At 33.1% G+C, this 21,194-nt stretch overlaps 2 protein-coding genes across 10 annotated transcripts; both read left to right on the forward strand.

The window, feature by feature from the left end:
• Positions 1–1,453: 1,453 nt before the first annotated feature.
• On the forward strand, positions 1,454–11,629 carry LOC111288668 (clathrin interactor EPSIN 3-like). Of its 8 annotated transcripts, none has more exons than XM_089758994.1 (15): positions 1,454–1,670; positions 2,301–2,363; positions 2,580–2,631; positions 4,586–4,668; positions 4,986–5,065; positions 5,143–5,221; positions 5,500–5,583; positions 5,701–5,846; positions 6,828–7,172; positions 7,581–7,622; positions 7,732–7,827; positions 7,918–8,075; positions 8,687–8,907; positions 9,435–10,674; positions 10,755–11,629. In XM_089758994.1, the coding sequence occupies exons 4-15, from the start codon at positions 4,645–4,647 to the stop codon at positions 11,261–11,263; spliced, it is 3,024 nt and encodes a 1,007-aa protein (XP_089615120.1). In that variant the 5' UTR covers positions 1,454–1,670; positions 2,301–2,363; positions 2,580–2,631; positions 4,586–4,644; the 3' UTR covers positions 11,264–11,629. The 8 variants fall into 8 exon arrangements, with proteins under 8 accessions (XP_089615120.1, XP_089615121.1, XP_022735375.2 ...); XM_089758995.1 differs by having other exon boundaries at positions 4,589–4,668; XM_022879640.2 differs by lacking the exon at positions 4,586–4,668.
• A 734-nt stretch (positions 11,630–12,363) lies between these two features.
• On the forward strand, positions 12,364–20,254 carry LOC111287610 (GTP-binding protein). Of its 2 annotated transcripts, none has more exons than XM_089759000.1 (9): positions 12,364–12,727; positions 12,813–13,065; positions 13,174–13,398; positions 14,640–14,899; positions 16,823–17,049; positions 17,658–17,783; positions 18,424–18,609; positions 19,139–19,276; positions 19,579–20,254. In XM_089759000.1, the coding sequence occupies exons 2-9, from the start codon at positions 13,019–13,021 to the stop codon at positions 19,882–19,884; spliced, it is 1,515 nt and encodes a 504-aa protein (XP_089615126.1). In that variant the 5' UTR covers positions 12,364–12,727; positions 12,813–13,018; the 3' UTR covers positions 19,885–20,254. The 2 variants fall into 2 exon arrangements, with proteins under 2 accessions (XP_089615126.1, XP_022733998.2); XM_022878263.2 differs by having other exon boundaries at positions 12,364–12,723.
• Positions 20,255–21,194: the final 940 nt, after the last annotated feature.

Genomic DNA, 21,194 nt, shown 5'->3' on the forward strand with positions numbered 1-21,194 from the left:
TTAAAATAATATAATTTAAAATAAAAAATAAAAAAATTAAGTAATATTATCTATGAACCCAATTATTGCAAACCTCACAATAACATTTTGTAACCCAATCAATTCGAGATATTTCACCTACAATTCTCTACACTATAGTCATACCATTAATAAATACTAATAAATAGGGTTAATATTATAAATTACTTTTAAATTATAATAAAATGTTTAATATATATATCTCAATTTTAAAATTATTGATGTAATATTTAAATTATAAATTTATTAATTATTATAATATTTGAAAGAATATTTGTTCCTCATATATCATCATTTAAAATTAATCACGTTATGAATAAATATTATTTTAATTAATATATTCAAAATTTATGTATCATATTAAAATTTTTTAAAATTAAAATATCATATTAAATATTTTAATGTAATTTAAAAATAATTCATTATATTAACTTTAATAAAAAAATTTGTAAGATATCCATTATTACATACACTAATAATTCAATTAAACATCATAATTTTAACTTTACATAATTTTTTTTTTAGTTTTACACAATATTAAATAATTATTAATTAATTACATTATAATAATTATAAATTATATGCTCCCAACCAACTCGTCTCAATCAAAATTTCAAAATTAAAAAACTAATCATTCAATTAAACACCTTAATTAATCAAGTGTCAAGTAAAATTTACATAATTTCAAAATAATTTTAAGAAATCCATATTACATCGAACCATGTATAAAATTTTTGATTGACAAGAAAGTATTTTTTTTTGTCTTGTTTCTAAATTATCATTTTAAATAAATTTTTGTTGATTATTATTTTAAATTATATTTAAATCAATAATGATAAATTTTTTTATAATGTATAAACAAGAATTTTAATTTAATTAAATCTGTTTCATTAGAAAAAAGCTTTACTTGGATAAATTTTTTTATTTATTACATTTTAAATAAAATTTATTCACTATATTTTTCAATTAAAATCATTTAAATACTTTTATCTATATATAATTATTTTAGTATAAATAAAAATATAATTTTCTCAGGTAATCACAAATACTAATTTATTTAAAAATAAAATATTTTTATTACTAATTTTTCAGTTAAAAATTTAAAATTTAGATGGATTAATGATAACGATGATTGATAGGAAAAAGAGATTAAGTGGTAAAAATTTTTTTAAAAAAAAGTAGAAGATGGAGTAAAGACAAAAAAAAAGCAATTTCTCACTATTATTACAAGTCAAATATTAATGATAAAATAAAAAAAAAACAATTTGAAGTAAATAAATTTATTTGAATTTATTCAAACAAAAAATAACAAAAAATATGCAGAGTAATTAATAAAAATACTATAGTAATTAAAAAAAAAAAAAAAAAAAAACCTCTGAATTTTCTGCGTGCTTTGCGCTGTCATTTTTTATTCTATATTCTTCCTTCCGAAAATAAAGAGAGAAAGGGAAAGAAAATTAAAAAAAAAAAAACCCAAACCAAACCAAACGTTTAGATTCATTTCTCGGGAGAGAGAACCATTCGCGCTTTTCCTCTTTTCTTCCTCTTTTTTTTTTTTTTTCTCTCTAACAGCGACGATCGATTGAATTAAATAAAAAAAGAAAAATTTATATTTGTGGTCAGATCTGCGGTTTCAATTTCGATTTAATCAGGTTAAGGTTCCCATCTTTGTTTGTTTCCGTTCTCTTTTTTTTTTTTTTTTTTTTTTCTCTCATTCAGATCTGATTCGTTTTATTATTAAGTTTTTTTTTTTTTTTTTTAATTTGGGATTTCGTTGGATTTCTTACGCAATGATCTAATTTTAATATCTGTAAATTTAGCTCAAATTCACTTCATTTTGATTGATTTTTCATTTTGTTTGAATCCATTATTGTTCAAAAATTTTATTTTTTATTTTATTGAATGATTGGCAATTTGTTTCTTATTCTCATAGATTACATTTATATTTTTTCTTAGATTTTTATTATACGATTTGAAAATCTAGGGATCTGCAAAAATATTTCTCAATTTATATAATTTTGATCCAAATTAGCTAGCTTCTTTTATTATTAAATTAACTCCTTTTCAAGTTATACATTAGAATTTCGTGTAATTGGACTTTTATGCAAATTTAATTTCATTATATTGCCTGTAAATGATCTTGAATTTTTCTTTTCAATTCTTTGACTACTTTTTGGTAATGTTTCGAGCTTTGCATGTTATGGTGCATTTAATTTTATTCCATTGTGGTTCGAAAATGGTTCAAAATCTAATCTTTCCATTTTTTTTCTCTTATGTGACAGGGCTGCTTCATTTTGAACCCAGGCAACGATGAAGAAGGCCTTTGGTCAAACTGTTAGAGACCTGTAAGTATATTCTTAATACTAATTCCCCAATCGTAATAACATCACTGAATTTGTTCCGAATGTTTTGTAGTGTAAAGTAGTCTCTTGGTTGCAAAATTATATATAAAAGACGATGATTGCACGTTTGGTCGTTTGTAAATTAGTTTGTTGTATTCCTGCATCTTGGTATTTGCTATAACCAGTGGCTAAATGATTTTTTGTTCTTCGTTTTTGCAGTAAGAGAGAGGTTAATAAGAAAGTTCTTAAAGTTCCGGGAATAGAGCAGAAGGTAAGACTATTGTTTAGAAAGTTCACTGTCCATTTGAGTAGGTAAAAATAAGTTGTTGCATAATTGAAGTATCAATGGTCAGCAGTGTCTAGTAGAATCATGTTTTTCCTTTGGCAACGGATTTAATAACTATCAAGATATGGTTTTAGTTGATATGATATGTAGATCAGGGAATTAAATAGCAGCTGCTATTTCGCAGTATTGCCTCCGCCCACCACCGCTATCTGAGAGAAAACGGCTGTGAATTTGAAACACATTCGAAATGGTGCGTTGTGGCCACAAAAGAATGTGGAACAAGGAATAGTGGAAATAGTGGTCCGCTATTGCCGCTATCCTCATTTTTTGTCCACATTTCTGATTTTTAAAAGGGAAAAAAATTCAATTGGAATAAGAATCATATGCCATTGCCCATTAAAACAGAAAGCACATCAACAACAAAAACCAATAAGTCAATTCTTAGCCTAACCCTAGAAAGTGAGAAAGAGAAGCCACAAAAAAAAAAAAGAAAGAATGGGCAGTAACCCTACATCTAGAATTTAATCAACTCAATTCTCCCCAACACAACCTCAATCACGATCAAATGTCAAAGAACAAGTAATTTGAAGGTAAGAGTAAGTTAAAAATACCTGTTTGTTTTGAAAAATTGCTGGTGGAAAAAAATCTCTGATGACTGATCTGTGATTGGGAGGCCGAGAGGCTGTGGGCTGTAGGCTGAGTGTGTGTTGAAATCAGTGGGGGAGGAAGGAAGCGGAGGCCAGAGAGCTCAATCAGGAGAGCTCATGAGGGGAGGATTTTACTGATTTACTAATTTTGAGGTTTGGGTCTTTATGAGAGAGACGAGAAGAAGAAGAAGAGTGGAGAAAAAGAAGAAGAGTGAGGAAGTAAACGTAGAGGCTGGACTCTGGAGGAATGGAGGCTGGAGTGTATGGGCACTGGATTGAAAGCTGAGGCAGGAGGCTTTCTGAAGGGTGGGGGCAGGAGAGTGAGTGAAAGCCTGAAATAAATAAAAACTTTCCATAAAAAAAGAAATAGGAAATTTGGAGGGGTGTGGCGGGTGAGTGGGTGAAAGGAAATATGAATTTTAGAAACTTTGTTATAATATTGAATATGAACTTGGCTCAAGCAAAAATTTGCTATTAAACTAAATGTGAATACTTCATTATAATCTCAAAAAAATTGTGAATAATTTCTTTCTAGAAAATAAAAGACATGAAGTGTCATAAATTACTTTAAAAATCATAAAATAAGAGTTTCTATTATGATTATGATTATAATTATAATTACTATATGTTATAATACATTGCGCAAAATTAAAAAAAAAAAAATCACGACCACAATGACCATGATAGTTTCCATTATATCTATAACCACGATAAATGCAACCCGACCAAAAATGCTACTGGGACCACGACCGCAATTTAAATCCCTGATGTAGATATTGATTCTGATTTTGATCTGCATTTTAGTAGCAAAAAAGTGAGGGCCTTTTAATATTATTTGTTAAATTACTATTATGATTCTATAGTGCTGCATATCCTAGAAATGGAGCAGAAATAAAGAGGCCAACAGAGGAAGAACAAGCAATACTTAGGGAGTCTGAGTTTTGTGGAAGGTAAAGAAATGAGATGATAAATGGAATCCAGTGTTAAAGTTTATGAAAGGAGTCTTTTTTGGCAAGTTGCAAGGGTTAATGTTATTTGACTGCATTATAGATAGGTGACAATGAGGAGAGAAAATTGATCTTGTATTCAGAAAAAAAATACCGGAGAGAAAAAGTGCGAGAACTAAATTAAAATTAATAGTCTTTGGATTACTAGGTTGATGGATATTTATGTTATATGAGGGGTGGTTTACTACCTGTCAGATGTCTACATATGTCACTTCTCAATCAAGCACTATAAGGAATAGGGTTGGACTAATAAAATTCTGACAATTGTCTCATTTGGTTTGGAAGAAGAGCTTCTATATCAGCTGTTGAGCATCACGGGCAGCCCAGTTTGAGCCTTTGAGCGAATGTTGGGAGCTCTTAATGAAAGGGTACTAAAAGGATTGATTCTTACATTTGCTGAAGGATCCCATTTTGCCGTGTTGATGTCTTCTCAAGTTTGATTAAGTGCCTCTGATGCTGATTGAGCTAAATCTTGATTGAATACAGTGGTTCCAAACTCTTTTCTTCGTAGTTTTTTTTTTTTTTTGGGCGAGGGGATTGTCCATAAAAGTATTTAATAGAAAGAGTACTCTTGAACAACAACAATCACTAAGAAATAAAGTGACAATATTACTTGTAATGCTGTTAAAAATTTATTTATCTGATTTAAATAAAACTATTCTGTTTTATTCCTTTTGTCTTTCAGGTTCTTGATGCCACTAGCAATGAGCCCTGGGGTCCTCATGGATCACTTCTGTCAGATATTGCAATGGCTACAAGAAACTAGTAAGCTTGAGAGAAATATGTATGATTTTTATTACTTATTTGTTACATGGAAATTCATTTTTTGAATATTCATGCAGTCATGAGTACCAGATGATTATGGCAGTACTCTGGAAACGTATTAATGACACTGGAAAGAACTGGCGTCATGTCTACAAGGTCAGCATTATGTCGAGTGATTAGTTGCATTTATTATCAATTTAGTTTCTCTGCAACTTAAAAAAATGGTAGTCAAAAAATTTCATGTAACAGTTAAAATTTATCCTTTCCCTAAATCTCCATCTTTAATTTTGCAATGGTAATTGTGTTGTGATGTGCATTTTTTGGGTACTATAATTTGCTTTGCATTTTCTTCGTATATCTCTTACTTTTCCTTTGTTTTCTGCCTATATTAAAATTTACCAATGTACTAAGTTATTTTCTTTATTGAGGTCCAGGCTTTGACTGTTTTGGACTACCTTGTCGCCCATGGATCAGAGCGTGTCATAGATGACATAAGAGAGCATGCGTATCAAATATCAGTAATTGCTGTTTCTTGATGCTATATAACAATATTGCATGCAGTGTTGATGATACAATCTGCAGCTCACTGTATTTAAATGTTTTTGTCTAATTAAATATTTCTTCCCTTGTTACAGAATTTGTCCAATTTTCAGTATATTGATTCCAGTGGAAGGGACCAAGGTAGCAATGTCCGAAAAAAATCTCAAAGCCTTGTGGCCCTTGTAAATGATAAAGAAAGAATAATTGAAGTAAGACAAAAGGCTGTGGCTAACAGGGACAAGTGAGTCGGCAAACAATGCCTTTATGTTTAATCTCCTTGCTTTGTTCAACCTTCCTCCCAATAAGTGTTTCATATCACCAGCATTGATAAAATTGATACTTATTTTGATATTCTGTGAAGTTTTCAAAGTCATATGTCCATGAAAACGTGTACTTTCTTTCAACATGGCATTTACATCTGTGTTTCAACACAAGAAGTACATGTCTGCAAGAGTATACATATTTTCAACATGACAGTTTCATGTGTGCAAGAGCATGCACATATACAAATACACTTTCTCTCACACTTGGACTTCTCAAAATTTTTTTGTGTTATGGAATGGCATAGCTTTTTCCATTGCTCTGGTAGGAAAGTTCAAGTTGTTATTTGGTATATGTTGCTTACATGGAAGTTCACAGACATCCATATTTGGTGCATGTGATTTTGAGTTGGAGGCATCTTTAATATCAAGGTCCAGGGAAAATTGACTTGAGATTGATTAAATCTTTATTATTTTTTTTCTTCTAAGATGCCGGTGCATTTTCACCATTTTTGCCATTAATAGAGGTCTCTTGAATTTTTCTTGTTCATCCATTTACCAGTGGCATCAAATTATAACTCTTGCCTTCCAAATCTAGTGTCTTATGGAAGGTTTATGTCTATTTTATATCTTTCTGAGATATAGCATGGTGGACTATCATAGTCTTCTACTTATAATTTTGGATCTATTTTCTTCAGCCATGGTCCTCTCTATTCTAATAGATAATATAGCTGAAATGGGGTATTAAACTTATGTAAATGATTCCTTTTCTATTTGAGTTCCATTCTGTAAGTTCTGATGACATTTCTTGCTTATGATCATTGGGATCTGTATGATTTAATTTTTTTATCCCATAGGCAATGTGTTATAAATTTTGCCTTTGGAAATTAGTTTTAGATATGGTAATATAAATGAATGAAAATGTAGAATTCTTTCATGATATATAACTGTTTGTTCTGCAGGTTTCAAAACACATCAGCGGCTGGAATGTATAGGCCAGGTTCAGGGGGATATGGCGACAGATATGATTATGATCGATATGGAAGCAAGGAAGAGTATCAGAATGGTTATGGAAGAGACAGGGAATATGGCTATAGAGATGATGATCAGTATGGAAGATATGGGGATTCAAACAGTGGAGATGGAGATCGTTATGGTAGAGGAGATTATGAAGATCGCTACAGCAGAGATGGCTACAGGGATGATGACTACAGAGGTAGAAGTAGAAGTGTTGATGATGATCAATATGGCACAAATAGGAGCTCTGATAGAGACTGTGCTTTTGATGATGATGGTGCTTCATCTCGGTATGCATTTATTTACTTTTGAGACCTTTTTATTGCTATGTTCTTTTTAAGGACACATTAATATTGTTGATTCAATTATTTTAACTTTGTCTCAATTTTTGTTGAAGTAACTTTTTTTTTTCTTTTGGATATTATTAAAGACATACAATTTACACAGTGGAAGGTGTGAATATTAACAAGTTCTTTTGCACTAGATTAGGATAGTTAAATGGTGCATTTACTCGGTAATTTTCCTTGGAATTTTTCTATCACAATGAGCTTTTGGTTGTCAGTTCGCTATGTGATATGTCCAGATTTATTAGCTTTTATGACCCTCCTCCTTTGAATTTTATGTATGGTATTCATACCTTAATGGTATGTTTGACATGGAGAATGTAATTAATGAGCATGACCATCTTCTCTGCACAGGGGTAGTGGTGCTAGAGCTGATGATCATTCTCAGGATGGAAGGTAACCCTGAGTAGATGGATTCTCAACTTGTCTTAGTTGATCAATTTTTTATTAGAAACAATTATTGCTTTCTTGTTTCTAAAATTTTCTGAAAATCATTTTTGTGCAGGAAGCATGAGCGGAAGTTTTCTGAACAAAATATTGGTGCTCCTCCCAGTTATGAAGAAGCAGTAAGTGAATCTCGGAGTCCTGTCCATAGTGAAAGGTATTGCTTTGTACCTTAAAATTTCAAAGGCATGTTGCTTGCAATTGTGTTTTTCTAGTTGGTGCATGATGAAAAGATCTTTGATGATAGGGATGGAGAAATTTCAGTTGCAGCTGCTCCCAGGGTTTCTTCTCCTTCTGCTGGCAATAATCCTAACCAAGCAGCTTCTGATTTTGGTAATTCAGCATCTCCTCCAAATCAAAAAGTGGAGGCTTTTGATGAATTTGATCCACGGGGTTCAGTTTCAGGTACAAAATTTCTATATAAATTCCATGGTTTGGATGCTCCGGTGGCATTGCCTGGATGATCATAGTTGTCTTTCATTTGGTACCCTTATTTCTCATCCAATATGAACGTTAGTTGATGTGGTGATCTTTTGACTTGAACAAACACAGTAAAATGTAAATTTCTGAGTTGTCCGGGTATTAAGTTTCATATGGTCTGTTGCTTCACATTCCATTTCATTTTTTTCTTTCACGTGGTAGGTTTTAGTGTATTTTTTTTTATCTGTAAAATGCATATTTCTTTCTGACTAGATTTAATCATTTATATGTTGATAGTAATTTTCCGGAAGCTAAACTTGTGCAGTTGGTTATATGCTAGTGAGAATTTTGAATTATTGTACATGACCTTATGGTTAGGCAGCCTTAAAACATAAAAGACTGTTCCAGCGACATCTTGTTTTCAATTTTGAATTTTCTTTACTCAATTTCGTTGAAATTTCTGGTTGGCGTTTCATGTGATTGTGTGGAATAAAACTCCTATGTTTGAGGAGCTTAGATTGGAGTCTTATTGATGCTCTTGCATTTATCCATTATAACCGGAACTTATTTTTTCATCTTTTGCTCATCTATTACAGCTGCCTCTACTGTTGCTCCTGCTGCTACACCCACCGCTGCTACTGCTGTTCCCATTGCTTCAACCAGTGCTGAAATAGACTTACTTGGTACTCTGTCAGATTCATTGGCCGTTGTGCCAACTATACCTACAATCCCTGCTGGTGATGCCGATGCCCATGCTAAATCTGTTGCTATACCCACCTTTGCTGCTAATCAATCGGCACCTGACTTTGGAAATCAGGTAGATATGATTTGTTTAATTGAGAGACTTCCTAAAGTCCATTTTTCTTGGTTCATATACAAGGATTTCATGGCACTTGTTTACAATATGCCATTTGATGGAACCATGAATGTGGATATGCTCTTCTATTGTTGCCTTATTTGTTGTCATTTGTTTTAAGGATCTTTATTTGAAACATCACGTAAAACAGCATGGATAGTTAAAAATGAAGCAATTTTGTCGGACCACTGGGATCATCTGCATACTTACTACTATAGAAGGGGTAACATAAAAGGTTTTAGAACAAATTTCAAAAAATAAAAAGGTGAAATTTTGTTTAGAATTATGTCACTAAATGTTTCCGAGTATTCTTTTCACTAATTGATTATGAATATAACCATCTTTCCCTCTTTCCCATCTCTCCCACTTGTTTACCCCTCTGAACCTTGATCTTTGTTCTTTAATTTCAGTGTACTTAAATGTTTTATAAATAATTTGTTGCCATAATTCTGTTGTTAGGGGATAAGTTAGTTTTGTTCTTGATACAGGGTTTTGATGATCCATTTGGTGACGGTCCTTTTAAAGCTTTCCCTTCAACTGATGCTGGCCCATCACAGCTACACATTTCAACTTCGATGCCTACCTTCCAGCCTACATTAAATCAAAATGCTGAAGTTCCTCAGCCACCTTCTGCAAAATCCGAGACAGTCACAGACTTCAACTTTGGGGACTCATTCTCTGCCAATCCTTACTCTGGGCTCAGTGTCTCCAGTGTTCAGCCTCCATCAGCAAACTCTCAGTTTTTGCCTCAGGAGCTGTCAACTCCAAATCAGGAAACTGATATATTGGCGGATATCCTTCCACCTTCTGGACCTGCAGATGATGTAGCTTCTTTTGCAGCCTTTTCATCACAAACCAGCCAATCTGCAACACCAGTAGCTACTTATGGCCAATCAGCACAGCCAGGTATCTATGGTCAACAGGCACAGCCAGGTGCTAATATGTACAGCCAACCCACACAGCCAAGTGCTAATCCATATGGCCAACCTGCACAGCCAAGTACTAATCCATATGGCCAACCCGGGCTGCCAAGTTCTAATGCATATGGCCAATCCGCACAGCCAAGTGTTAATCCTTACGGCCCCCCGGCACAGCTAAGTGCTAATCCATATGGCCAGCCTGCACAGGCACCTGCTAATCCATATGACCAACCTGCACAGCCAAATGCTAATCCATACAGCCAACCCATGCAGCAAAATGCTAGTCCTTATGGCCAACATGTGCAGCCAAATGCTAATCCATATGCCCAACCCACGCAACCAAGTTCGAATAATACATATGATAATTTTTACCCACAGACTGTGTCTATGACTCCTCAAATTCCAGGATCTGCTGCACAGAGCAGCAATGGGAGCATCATCTCTCAGATAGGTTCTAATGCTCCTGTCAGTTCACACATGGCTGCTCAACCTCAAAATCCTGCTGGACCAGCTGTCGAGTTTAACACTGGAAACGTCCTTCCACAGCAGGGTTCTGTTGTACCTGTTGCTTTGCAGAGTGCTCATCAATCCACAAAGGCACCAGGTTCCCAAAATAACAATGATGCCCTAGGTGGCTTATTTTCACCACCAGGATCAACCACTTCGATGGTACTACAGACTGCTCCTCCCTCGTCAACAGGAGCACTTGCTATAGTTCCACTACCATCAAAGGATAAATTTGAGCCAAAGTCAGCAGTTTGGGCTGATACATTGAGCAGAGGACTCGTCAATTTGAATATATCTGGACGTAAGTACTCACTTTTCCCTTGGTAAAAAATGTCATGAAATATGTCCTTTCTGCAAGAATTAACTTTATTTTCTGTGCAGCTAAAATAAACCCATTGGCTGATATTGGAGTCGACTTTGATGCTATTAATCGGAAGGAAAAAAGGATGGAAAAGCCTGCCCAGACCGCAGTAACATCTACTATCACCATGGGTAAAGCTATGGGATCTGGGTCTGGGATTGGTCGTGCTGGTGCTAGTGTTCTTAGACCTCCAGCAAATCCTATGATGGGTTCTGGCATGGGCATGGGCATGGGCATGGGAATGGGAATGGGAATGGGTGGTGGTCCTGTGGGGGGCATGGGCATGGGAGGCTATGGTGGTATGAATCAACAACCTATAGGCATGGGAATGGGGATGAACAACATGGGCATGAATGGGGGCATGGGGATGGGGATGAATAACATGAGCATGAATCCGGGCATGGCGATGAATATGGGAATGGGGCAAGGAGCCCAGATGCAACCGCAAACTGGAATGCCTGGCAGTTATAACCCTATGATGGGATCGGGTGGCTATTCTCAACAGCCATATGGTGGCGGTCATCGATGAGTATGAGTTGCCTCCCCAGACAGGATACATGCTTTTGATATAGAGTAATAGAGATTGGAATAGCAAACCCAGGCATTGCTGTTGAATTCCTGAGTCAAAGCTGTAATTTTGTGGTCACAAATTCTTTTGGGCACTGGCCTGATATGATTCACTGTTTGGGCCACAAGAGTCTTTTGGTTCGTTGGCTGGTTTGAGCTGTTGTGAATTTGTGTAGCAACGAGGGACAACCTTTCTCAATTGGCCTTTTTGATTTGTTTTGTTTTTTCCTCATTCTTCCATATAATATATATTTTTACCTGTTGAGTATTTGTAGTAAGATTGGCTACGAGATGGAACAATAAATCTAATCATTCATTTTTTCCATCATTTATTTTCTCACCAGCAATAGTAATAATTTCAGTATACTTACAAGGACGCAGGGGAGAATCAGTGCCCCGTTAGAAAACCAAGTTTGATTATGGATTTGGTTAATCCAAGTAATCTACAAATCAGATTACCAAAAATAAAATGTAAGAATTTTATTTTCGCCAATTAAACTTTCTTAAATGGAATTAGAGCTTTTTATATATTTTTTATCAAAATAAATTTATAAAAATTAATTAATTATTAAATGAACATAATAACCATTTAATTTTAATCATGAAATTTAAAAAATTTAATATCATAATTAAGAAATTTAAAAAATTACTATAATTATTTAATAGACGTGAAAATTTGAAATAAGCAGCAATTGAACCATATTGGAAAATAAAACATTACATTTTTTTAATTAATTGATTACTTCAAATTTTTATTCTTAGAAAAAAAAAAGAAAAACCTCTATAAAATTGTTTTTATTTTATTTGGCTGAATAAATTTACAATATTGTCCTTAAAATATTACACGTAACATGATTGAATTTCATTAATTAAATTTAAATATTAATTTTAATAAAATTTATTTAATATAAATTATTTATTAAAAATATTTTAATCATGATTATAATAATTTTTTTCAATTATAATTACAATAATTTTTATTATTATATTTAATTTCACCGTAATTAATCTGAACGCCTTAGTCTCAAAGTGAAAGTATCAGTTATATCCACTATTCAATCTGTCTCCTTTAGGTTTGTGACAGACACGGTTAAACTGCTGTCTTGCTTGATTTGATGATGATTTTTAATGTCTTCTCTCAATCTCTGTTCTGAACACAGTTTCTGACAACAGCTTTTGATCCTCATTAGCCTCTCTATTTTTTATTTGTGCTTTTGCTATGTGTTTTAGCGTGGCCTCCTTTCTAGTGAAATTGCTGATAGGGTCTGTGGGTAGGGTTTTTGATAGGGTTTCTTTGATTGAGTGCCATGTCGCAATCCCTTTCTGCCCAAAAGGGACGCCTTGTTATTTTCAGCCTGCTGCTGCATAGGACCGGCATATCCACTTCCACCCGTTCTGCTTATCCCATCGTTTCATTTTTCGGTCTGTAAGTTTTGTTTTTGTTTAGATAGATTATATTATTCTGTTGAATGAATTCTTGGGTCAGTAAGCTTTTGACTGGCTTTTCTCAGGGTCATCTGTTTTCAGGAGTGGTGGAATTGCTCATCTGCTCAACAGCTTTAGGAGTTCGATTCAAGCTACTGTGAGATTTGGCACGCTTTCTGTCTCTGAGGATGATGTATCTCGACTTCATTCCAAGGCTCCAGAAAAGGCTAAAATTGTCTACCAAATACCTGTTGATTTCACCAAAATTGACATCAATCTGCTTCCCACTGTCATGATTGTTGGTCGCCCCAATGTAGGGAAATCTGCCTTGTTTAACCGGTTAGTAACCTTCCATCTCAATCTCCTGTCCTTTTTGAATGCATCATAGGCATTTCTTTTATGTTTTCTACTTGTACTTTTATTTATTGCTGGTCAAATTTTGTTTAGATTGATAAGGAGGAGAGAGGCTCTTGTGTACAACACACCTGATGATCATGTCACTAGAGACATAAGGGAAGGGATTGCTAAATTGGGGGATCTGCGGTTTAGAGTATTGGATTCTGCTGGCTTGGAAACTGAAGCATCATCGGAATCTATTCTTAGTAGAACGGCTGTCATGACTGCAAATGTGCTTGCTAGAACTCAATTTGCAATTTTTCTAATTGATGTCAGGTCGGTTTTCGTTCTGGATCACCTTCTTGTACATGAATTAGATATTTACTTATGATGTATCCCAAGAATATGGTTGAGTCCTTATTGTCCTGCAACATACATGATTAATAGGGATCTGGAAAATAATTAATGCTACGGTTTATACAGTCAAGGGTTAAAAAAAAAATTCTCTAAATTGATGTATCTTCATGGCACTAGCAAAAAACACAAAGCATACATAATTTTGGGTGCAATGTGAGAAAAAGTCTGGAATGAATTTGAAAGCTCTAAAGCAGTGAAATTATTGTGCTTTAACACGCACGAGAGTCACATAAATCGCATATGGCATTGGGTGAATAAAAGGTAAATTTGGTTGGATTTGAGCATATAATCTATCTATGGAGATTTTTAATGAAAATGGCTGCATCATAGTTTGTCTTGCCAATTTTATTGTTTACTGTCAGTAGTTTGAAGAGTAACATTTGTCCAGCTCCTCTTGGCTTGTGCTGCATTGCATATATGATTTGGCTAGGCAAAATTTGTTCCGTGTTTTCTCTATTCCACAGTTGATGGCATCTCCCGCTTGATTTATTACTTAATAGGAAGCAATGTGATATATCATTGTTTTTGTGTAAAATTTTGTAATTTCTCATGCTGCCAAGTTTGTAATGATTTTATTCTTTCTCACACTCTCACACACATCCGGTCATTCACACAAACTTTAGTCCAATTTTTTTCTTGAACAGCTCTTATGTAGTGGTTAAGCAAATAATACTCATTTCAAAGCTTTTTAATTGGAAAGAGATAAAAGTAAAACAAAATCCTTTTTTTTTTTTTTTTGTTTACAAACCAAGGGAGAATTTTTATTTTATTTTATTTTAAAAACCCAGAGAGAACTTTATGCTGGATAAACTTCTGGTTTATGAAATAGAGATCTAAGTCAAATGAATGCTTCCAAGTTGCTGATACATATTTCTTCCCTTATTATAACCATATTTTATATGGTATAACATTGTAAAACAACCTGATTAATTTTAAAATTTAAGCCATTTTTCTAATATATATTTAATAATTTGGAGAAGACTTATTACATCACGTCAATTTCTTTGACATCTCTTAATAACAATCTTGGCTCTGCTGCTGTTTACTTTTATCTTCTTTGTATTATTTCGGTGCAAAAGTTTTCAGGACATTGTTTTGAGGGTTTTTTTCCCCCCTATTTGCAAATACCAATTTATTCCTTTGTACTTTCATGAGTCTAGAACTGGGCTGCATCCATTGGATCAGGAGGTTGGAAAGTGGTTGCGCAAGCAGGCTCCGGGAATCAATCCTATAGTAGCCATGAATAAATCTGAATCACTTCATTCCAATACAAACACTTTTGCTGAAGCTGCTATAGAGGCCCAGATATTAGGATTTGGGGAACCAATTGCTATATCTGCTGAGACTGGGCTTGGTATGACAGCACTTTATGAAGCTCTACGGCCAAGGCTTGAGGATTATATAGTCAAAGTTTTAGATGGTAAGCACATCTGTTATTGTTAAACTCTTTGTCCTTCATGATCAAGGTAGCTGTTGTGTTGTGAGTAGTATTTTGGCTTTGTCAAACCTAGGTGCAATTTAATAAACTGAAAAAATTCAACACTTAAAAAATAAGTATTGAATTGTTTCTATAAAAATTTATTGCTATTGTACTAAAAATAAATGCTAAATTTATGTTTGATGAATTTTTTATTTAGTATTTTACATTAATAAAGGTTAAAAACTAAAAATAAATAGTTAAAAAGGAAAGAATATAAGGTTAATGTAATTAAATGAAAAAAATTTCGTTCAACTAAAAATGATTGAAGTTACTAAGTAGCTTTTAAGTAGTTAAGATTTCCAGTGCTTTTTGATTGAAAATCTTCCATTTATGTGGGTTTTAAAATAAGTTATCATACACATTGAAAACATTAAACCATTAAAAATTTTCATTTCAATGGTTTATCAATTGTTCCCCTATCTTAGATTTCACACCAAACATACTATTGAGTGGATATAAATGGAGCTTAAGGCTGCAGGGTGTTCACTTTCTTATCTTAACTATGGTGGATTTCTAGGAATAAGTGGATCATAGCCTTGGTATTTTGTATTCCTCTTGTGAGGGCACTTATGGTGGGAGTAGCTATATAGAGTTGATGGGGGTCATTTGACCCTGCTGAGCTCCAGAAATGCTATGTATGTATGTGTGTCTATATATAAGAAATAGTAAAACTTTTTTGTAATTTTATGTTTTTTGTGTTGATGCCAATGAAAACCTAAAGAGAAGGTGTCATTTAAGTTAATGTTTCATCAATTTTTAATGAAAATGAGCATTATATGGCTTTCAAACAAAATCTTAGAAGGTCTTTATGGTTGTGTTATCAATATGGCCTTAGTTAACAAGCACATTTGATTAAAATGTAAAGTGTGACAGACATTCAAATATTATACATGCAACTAAAGTAAGGTACATTGACACTATTTCTGTAACAATGCATTCGTATCTATTCCCCATCCTGCCTCTCTTTTTTGTCTTTTCCCGTGCTTCATTTGAGGGAGGGGGGAAGGGGGAATGGGGATGGTAATTATGTCATATGTTGTGCAAAGAGGTTGCATCTTATATGGCTTCTAATTTTTTTTAATCATATAGAGTGGCACTGGATACAAATTGGTTAAAAAGGGGATATGTAAATGTTTTAGAAAGAAGTCTTTCCTTTCTATGTATTTTAATTTTCTCTTTTGCTATATATATATATATATATATATATATAGATAGATAGATACACTTGCATGATTCTAATTCCTAACTAGGTTGGGCTGCTAATATAGTTTAATAAAAGTCTTGTTCTGTTTTTTTTTTTCTTTTTTTTTTTTTTTAATTTGTGTTAGATGCTTTCAATCTTCAAGTTTTGAAATTTTAGATTTGTAGTTTAAAAGGGTGTAGAAGCCTTTTTTTTTTTGGAGAATGTCATCCATTTATGTTATTACTTGTCATCATTACATATTGGTATTATTATCATCCTGTGGAGAAGTTCTTGTTGATAAGGCTTTAGTTAGTTTTAAGATTGACATCTTAAGAATAGTCATACACCACCAGTGAAGTTTAATAACTCCTCCAATGGGGCTAGAATGTTGCAACATACTTTATATTTAAAATAATTTATAAATTAATATGGTAAAATAAAAGGATATGTGACAATATCTAACCCTAATTGTGGAGTTTAAAAACTTTCCGAGTAGCATATAGAATAAGAGTTCACGAACTTACATGCATATTGGGTATACGTGGAGACCCGATGGGTAGGCTATTAATCCAAGCTCTTTTACAATCTATGCAAATTTCATAATCTGAATATTTATGCCATCATTCTCTCCTCTTTCTGTTCTCTACTTTCTCACTGTGTTTGCTTTTTACTTGTCATAGGCAACTGTAGCCAAGATGAAAACTTCAACCAGAATAGTGACTCTTGTAAGGTTGATGAGTCTAAGCTGCCACTACAATTAGCTATTGTTGGACGACCCAATGTGGGGAAGTCTACATTACTAAATACATTGTTGCAAGAAGATCGTGTTTTGGTTGGTCCTGAAGCTGGTTTGACTAGAGATTCGGTGAGAGCACAGTTTCAATATCAAGGAAGAACTGTATATCTGGTATAAATACTTTGCTTGTTTTAAATCTTTCTTTTATCAGATGACTGTTGGGCTCTGATGTAAGTCAAAAGGTGTTAAACATTAGCTGCCCATTCTCTCGATATTTTCGGAAAATTTTGAAACTTGTCGAACCCAAAAGTTTTTTTTTTTTTTCATTTGCTCATAAAAAGTAAAAAATAAATTGATGTTTGATTCTGTTTCTGTCTTTTCTTAAATTATCGAGGCTCTCCTGAGTACTAACCTCATGGAAATTATCATAAGGTCAGTTTCCCTTCAATTATCATAATGGAAAATTCTAATTCCAAAATTTACAGAGCTTTCTCTCTTGGTCCTGGCCATTTCCTTACTTTTATTTCCTAGCTCATGCCATGCAATGTGAACCAAGTCCTTTCCCTTTGTGGGGAATAGACTTAATCATTGCCATAAGGAAGGTTAATCTTAATAGGCTGGATTTGTAGTGAAGAGCTAATGTACCCAATTTGATTTAGGTTTAGTCTGATACCATCTGCTTTAATTCTATTTTTAGTTGTTCGATCTAAGTCTTTGGATGAACCAATCTTTAGTTGAAGCATTTGTTGTTTTGATTTTTGCTGTGGTTTGTAACTCAGGTTGATACTGCTGGTTGGCTGCAAAGAGTTGATCGGCAGAAAGGACCTGCTTCATTGAGCATTATGCAATCAAGAAAAAATCTGATGAGAGCTCACGTAATTGCTTTGGTTATTGATGCTGAAGAGGTTTGTCATACATTATACAGTGTCATATCTATAAATTGATTTGTCTTTGGAGGTCAATCCTTTCTGATATGATGGAGATAATTTTTTGGAAGCATTAGGTTTTCTGTGTTGGTGACTGACTGCTTAAAAAGGAAAATAGCAGTTAGCCTTTTGGGACCTCTTGCTTTGGTCAATCTATCAACCATGTAATGGTTTGATGATGCAGTGGAGTAATGTTGCAGATGTAAGAAGCATATATTATGGATCCATTTTTTTAGTTGTATATATCATGGGTTCAGTTGTAATTTTGTATATCTCTTTTAGGATATTTAAGTTAGGTTTAATAATCTTGCTTATTTACAAAGTTTTTAGCGAGTGTTCTATAAATATCATTGTTATTTATAGTCAAATTGGGATATTGTCAGATATTGAGAACTGAGTGCTACAAATTTCTTAGAATTTGAGAATTGTTTTTTTTTATTCTTTGCTCTCTTTTTTGTTCCCATCCCACAGTAGTTCATGTTCATTCTAAAGGTACAACAAATAGTAGCCTAAAATTTTGATGGTATGGAACCCATGCACATTAAATATTATAACAGTAGGGAGAGCTTGTCTAAACATCTGATACTTATGGTTGCCATGTCCATGGGATGATGATCAGATTGCAAAAGCTAAGCGAAGCATGACACATGCAGAAGTAGTTATAGCAAGACAAGCAGTGGAAGAAGGTCGTGGTCTGGTCATAATTGTGAACAAGATGGATCTTCTAAAGGGGAAAAGAAATTCCACGTTATATAAAAAAGTCAAGGAAGCTGTTCCTCAAGAAATTCAGATGGTTATACCCCAGGTTTGTCAGTTTAATCTTTATTTTTAATTTCAATAATATTTAAAGAATCTTTTTATTATCTACTGCTTGGAGTAAAAAACTGTGTTTTCTGTGATGCTGTAACTGTGATTTTAATGGGTTAAAAAAGCTAAATGATTGTTTGGCATGGTAACAATGACTGGGAATTGTGGTAACAATGACTGGGAATTGTGTTAACTGCTATAACACTTGGCATAAGAAGCATCAAAGAGTTGTTATGGCAATAGACTAATCTAGCAAGCTACATTTTTTGGGAGTTCATTATAGAAGCATTTGTGGCCGGATATTGAGTGCATAGGAAAATGTACATTTGACTGTTTCAGTGTAAATTTTTGTCACCTGTTAGAAAAATAAGAGGGTTAAGTGAGGCCATAGAGAGCTAGTTAGAGTAGAAACATTGTATGATGATCTTCTATAGATGCAATAACACACCTTTCATTGATTTTATTACGAATTCAAAATGGCGATGAGTACCATTAGATAATTTTATGTTATCATGGCCATGTGACAGGTAACTGGGATACCAGTTGTATTCATCTCTGCAATAGAGGGAAGAGGGCGTGCAGCTGTTATGTCTCAAGTCATTGATACATACGAGAAGTGGTGTTTAAGGTTGTCCACTGCACGTCTTAACCGATGGTTGCGAAAGGTCTGTGGCCAATATCTTTGTTTTTCTTATCTTAAAGCTCTGAAAGTAGATCTGACAATTCGTGTTCTTGTTGTGTAAAACATTGGCAATTCATGTGTTCATTTCGTATTTTACACAAAATTTGTATGTTACAATTGAAAACACAATTCTTTGTTAAACTCAGATATGATTTTTACTAAAATTTTAACGTATTCTTTTTGTATTATTTTTATATCATGTTTTGAATTGTCAAAGTCTATAATGTAATTAGTAATTGAATGTTTTCTGTTCGTCTGTTTCAATCTGTGTCTCTTGTTGGTCAGGTTATGAGCAGGCATTCTTGGAAAGACCAGGGTGCTCAAACCAAGATCAAGTACTTCACTCAGGTGAAAGCCAGGCCTCCCACTTTTGTCGCCTTCATGAGTGGGAAGACCCAGCTCTCCGATACATACATAAGGTTTCTAACAAAATCTTTGAAGGAAGATTTTGACTTGGGCGGAATTCCCATCCGGATCATGCAGCGATATGTTCCTAGAATAGCCGGAGGGAGCAGCAGTAAGAACAGCCAATCTAATGGCACCAGAGCTGTTGAACGGACCCTATCCGACAAGAGAAGTGTCCTTGTTTAGGTATTGCGATTTTAACTTGAACAGAGGCGCCTGAATTTGCTATTTATTCATTGTTTTTGGCTTAAAATTCTTTAGATCATTCTTTTGGGACGACTCTACCCATGGATATAACCATTTCATGCATTGTATGACAAATATTTTGTATGTGTGGTCTTAGATTAGAATTAGAACTTCCGTCTCTGGATGCTTAAGTCGGTCTTTCTTAAATAATATGCTTAGCATTTGCGCTGCACACTCCACTAAATCACTAGGAGTTTAAGAAAAAGGATTCCTGCGGGGTCGTAGTGACACATCTATCAGCTTGCTTATGTTGTACTTGAACGTTTTGTAGAAGAGAGAAAAAAATAAAAGAAAAAATGTTTTTATTTTCCTTTTCAGCCTAGTAACCACCTTGGCTTTATCAAAAGAGAAGTTTTTACAATTGTACTCGTTAAGTTTGATTTTCTCCTACTTTGGTACAATTCAATGGCCATATTTTCAAAATCGGAAGTAAATAAATTGGGTTAATTTTTATTATGTCAGTTGAATTTTTTAATTTTATAAAAGAGTTAAAAAATTGATATATATATATTTATTATTTTTAATTATTTTTAACATACTTTCAGGTTTTGTTTGGAAGAATAATAGAAAAATTGAAAGAAGAAAGTAAAAAAATGAAAAAATATATATATTTTTCACTCATGTGTTTAGGTTAGAAAATTGAAAACGTTAAAGAAAATGAAAATTTTTTTCATCAATTATTTGATACAGTCAAAAAATAAAAACTGAAAATTATGTGATTTTATATTATAATATTTTCAAATTAAAATGAAAAAGAAAAATCAAAATAATAAACAATATTATAAATATGCAATATACTTATGTTTTTCTCATTTTCCCTCTCTCTCTCTTTTTTTTAAATCCAGAATGATATGTAATTGTGAATAAGTATAAAAATATTCATAATTGAATCTAAAACTTAATTTAATTAATTTTTAAAATTACTTTTCAAAAATAGTATTTAATAAGTTTAAGTTTGAATTTCATCATTTATAATTCTTCCTCTTATCTCATATTGTGACTTCATAAAAAAATCTTATCATTTTTATTTTCTTTTATCTCAAATTTCTTTTTTTATCAAGCATGCTTCATTTTTTAATTTTTCTCTATTTATCATTCTACTTTTTGACTCTACCAAACGTATTTTAAGACATTCACTCCACTCTTTTAACATCTCCAGTGAAATCTAAAAGTTCCATTAATAATGGATGGAATTTTTTTTTTTAAATTTGGTATTTTGTTCAAAAATTAGCTACTTTATCACTCTACCA

This window comes from Durio zibethinus, chromosome 4, assembly GCF_047325235.1.
Source record: "Durio zibethinus cultivar Kanyao isolate XHJ-2024 chromosome 4, ASM4732523v1, whole genome shotgun sequence".
Lineage (NCBI taxonomy): Eukaryota > Viridiplantae > Streptophyta > Magnoliopsida > Malvales > Malvaceae > Durio > Durio zibethinus.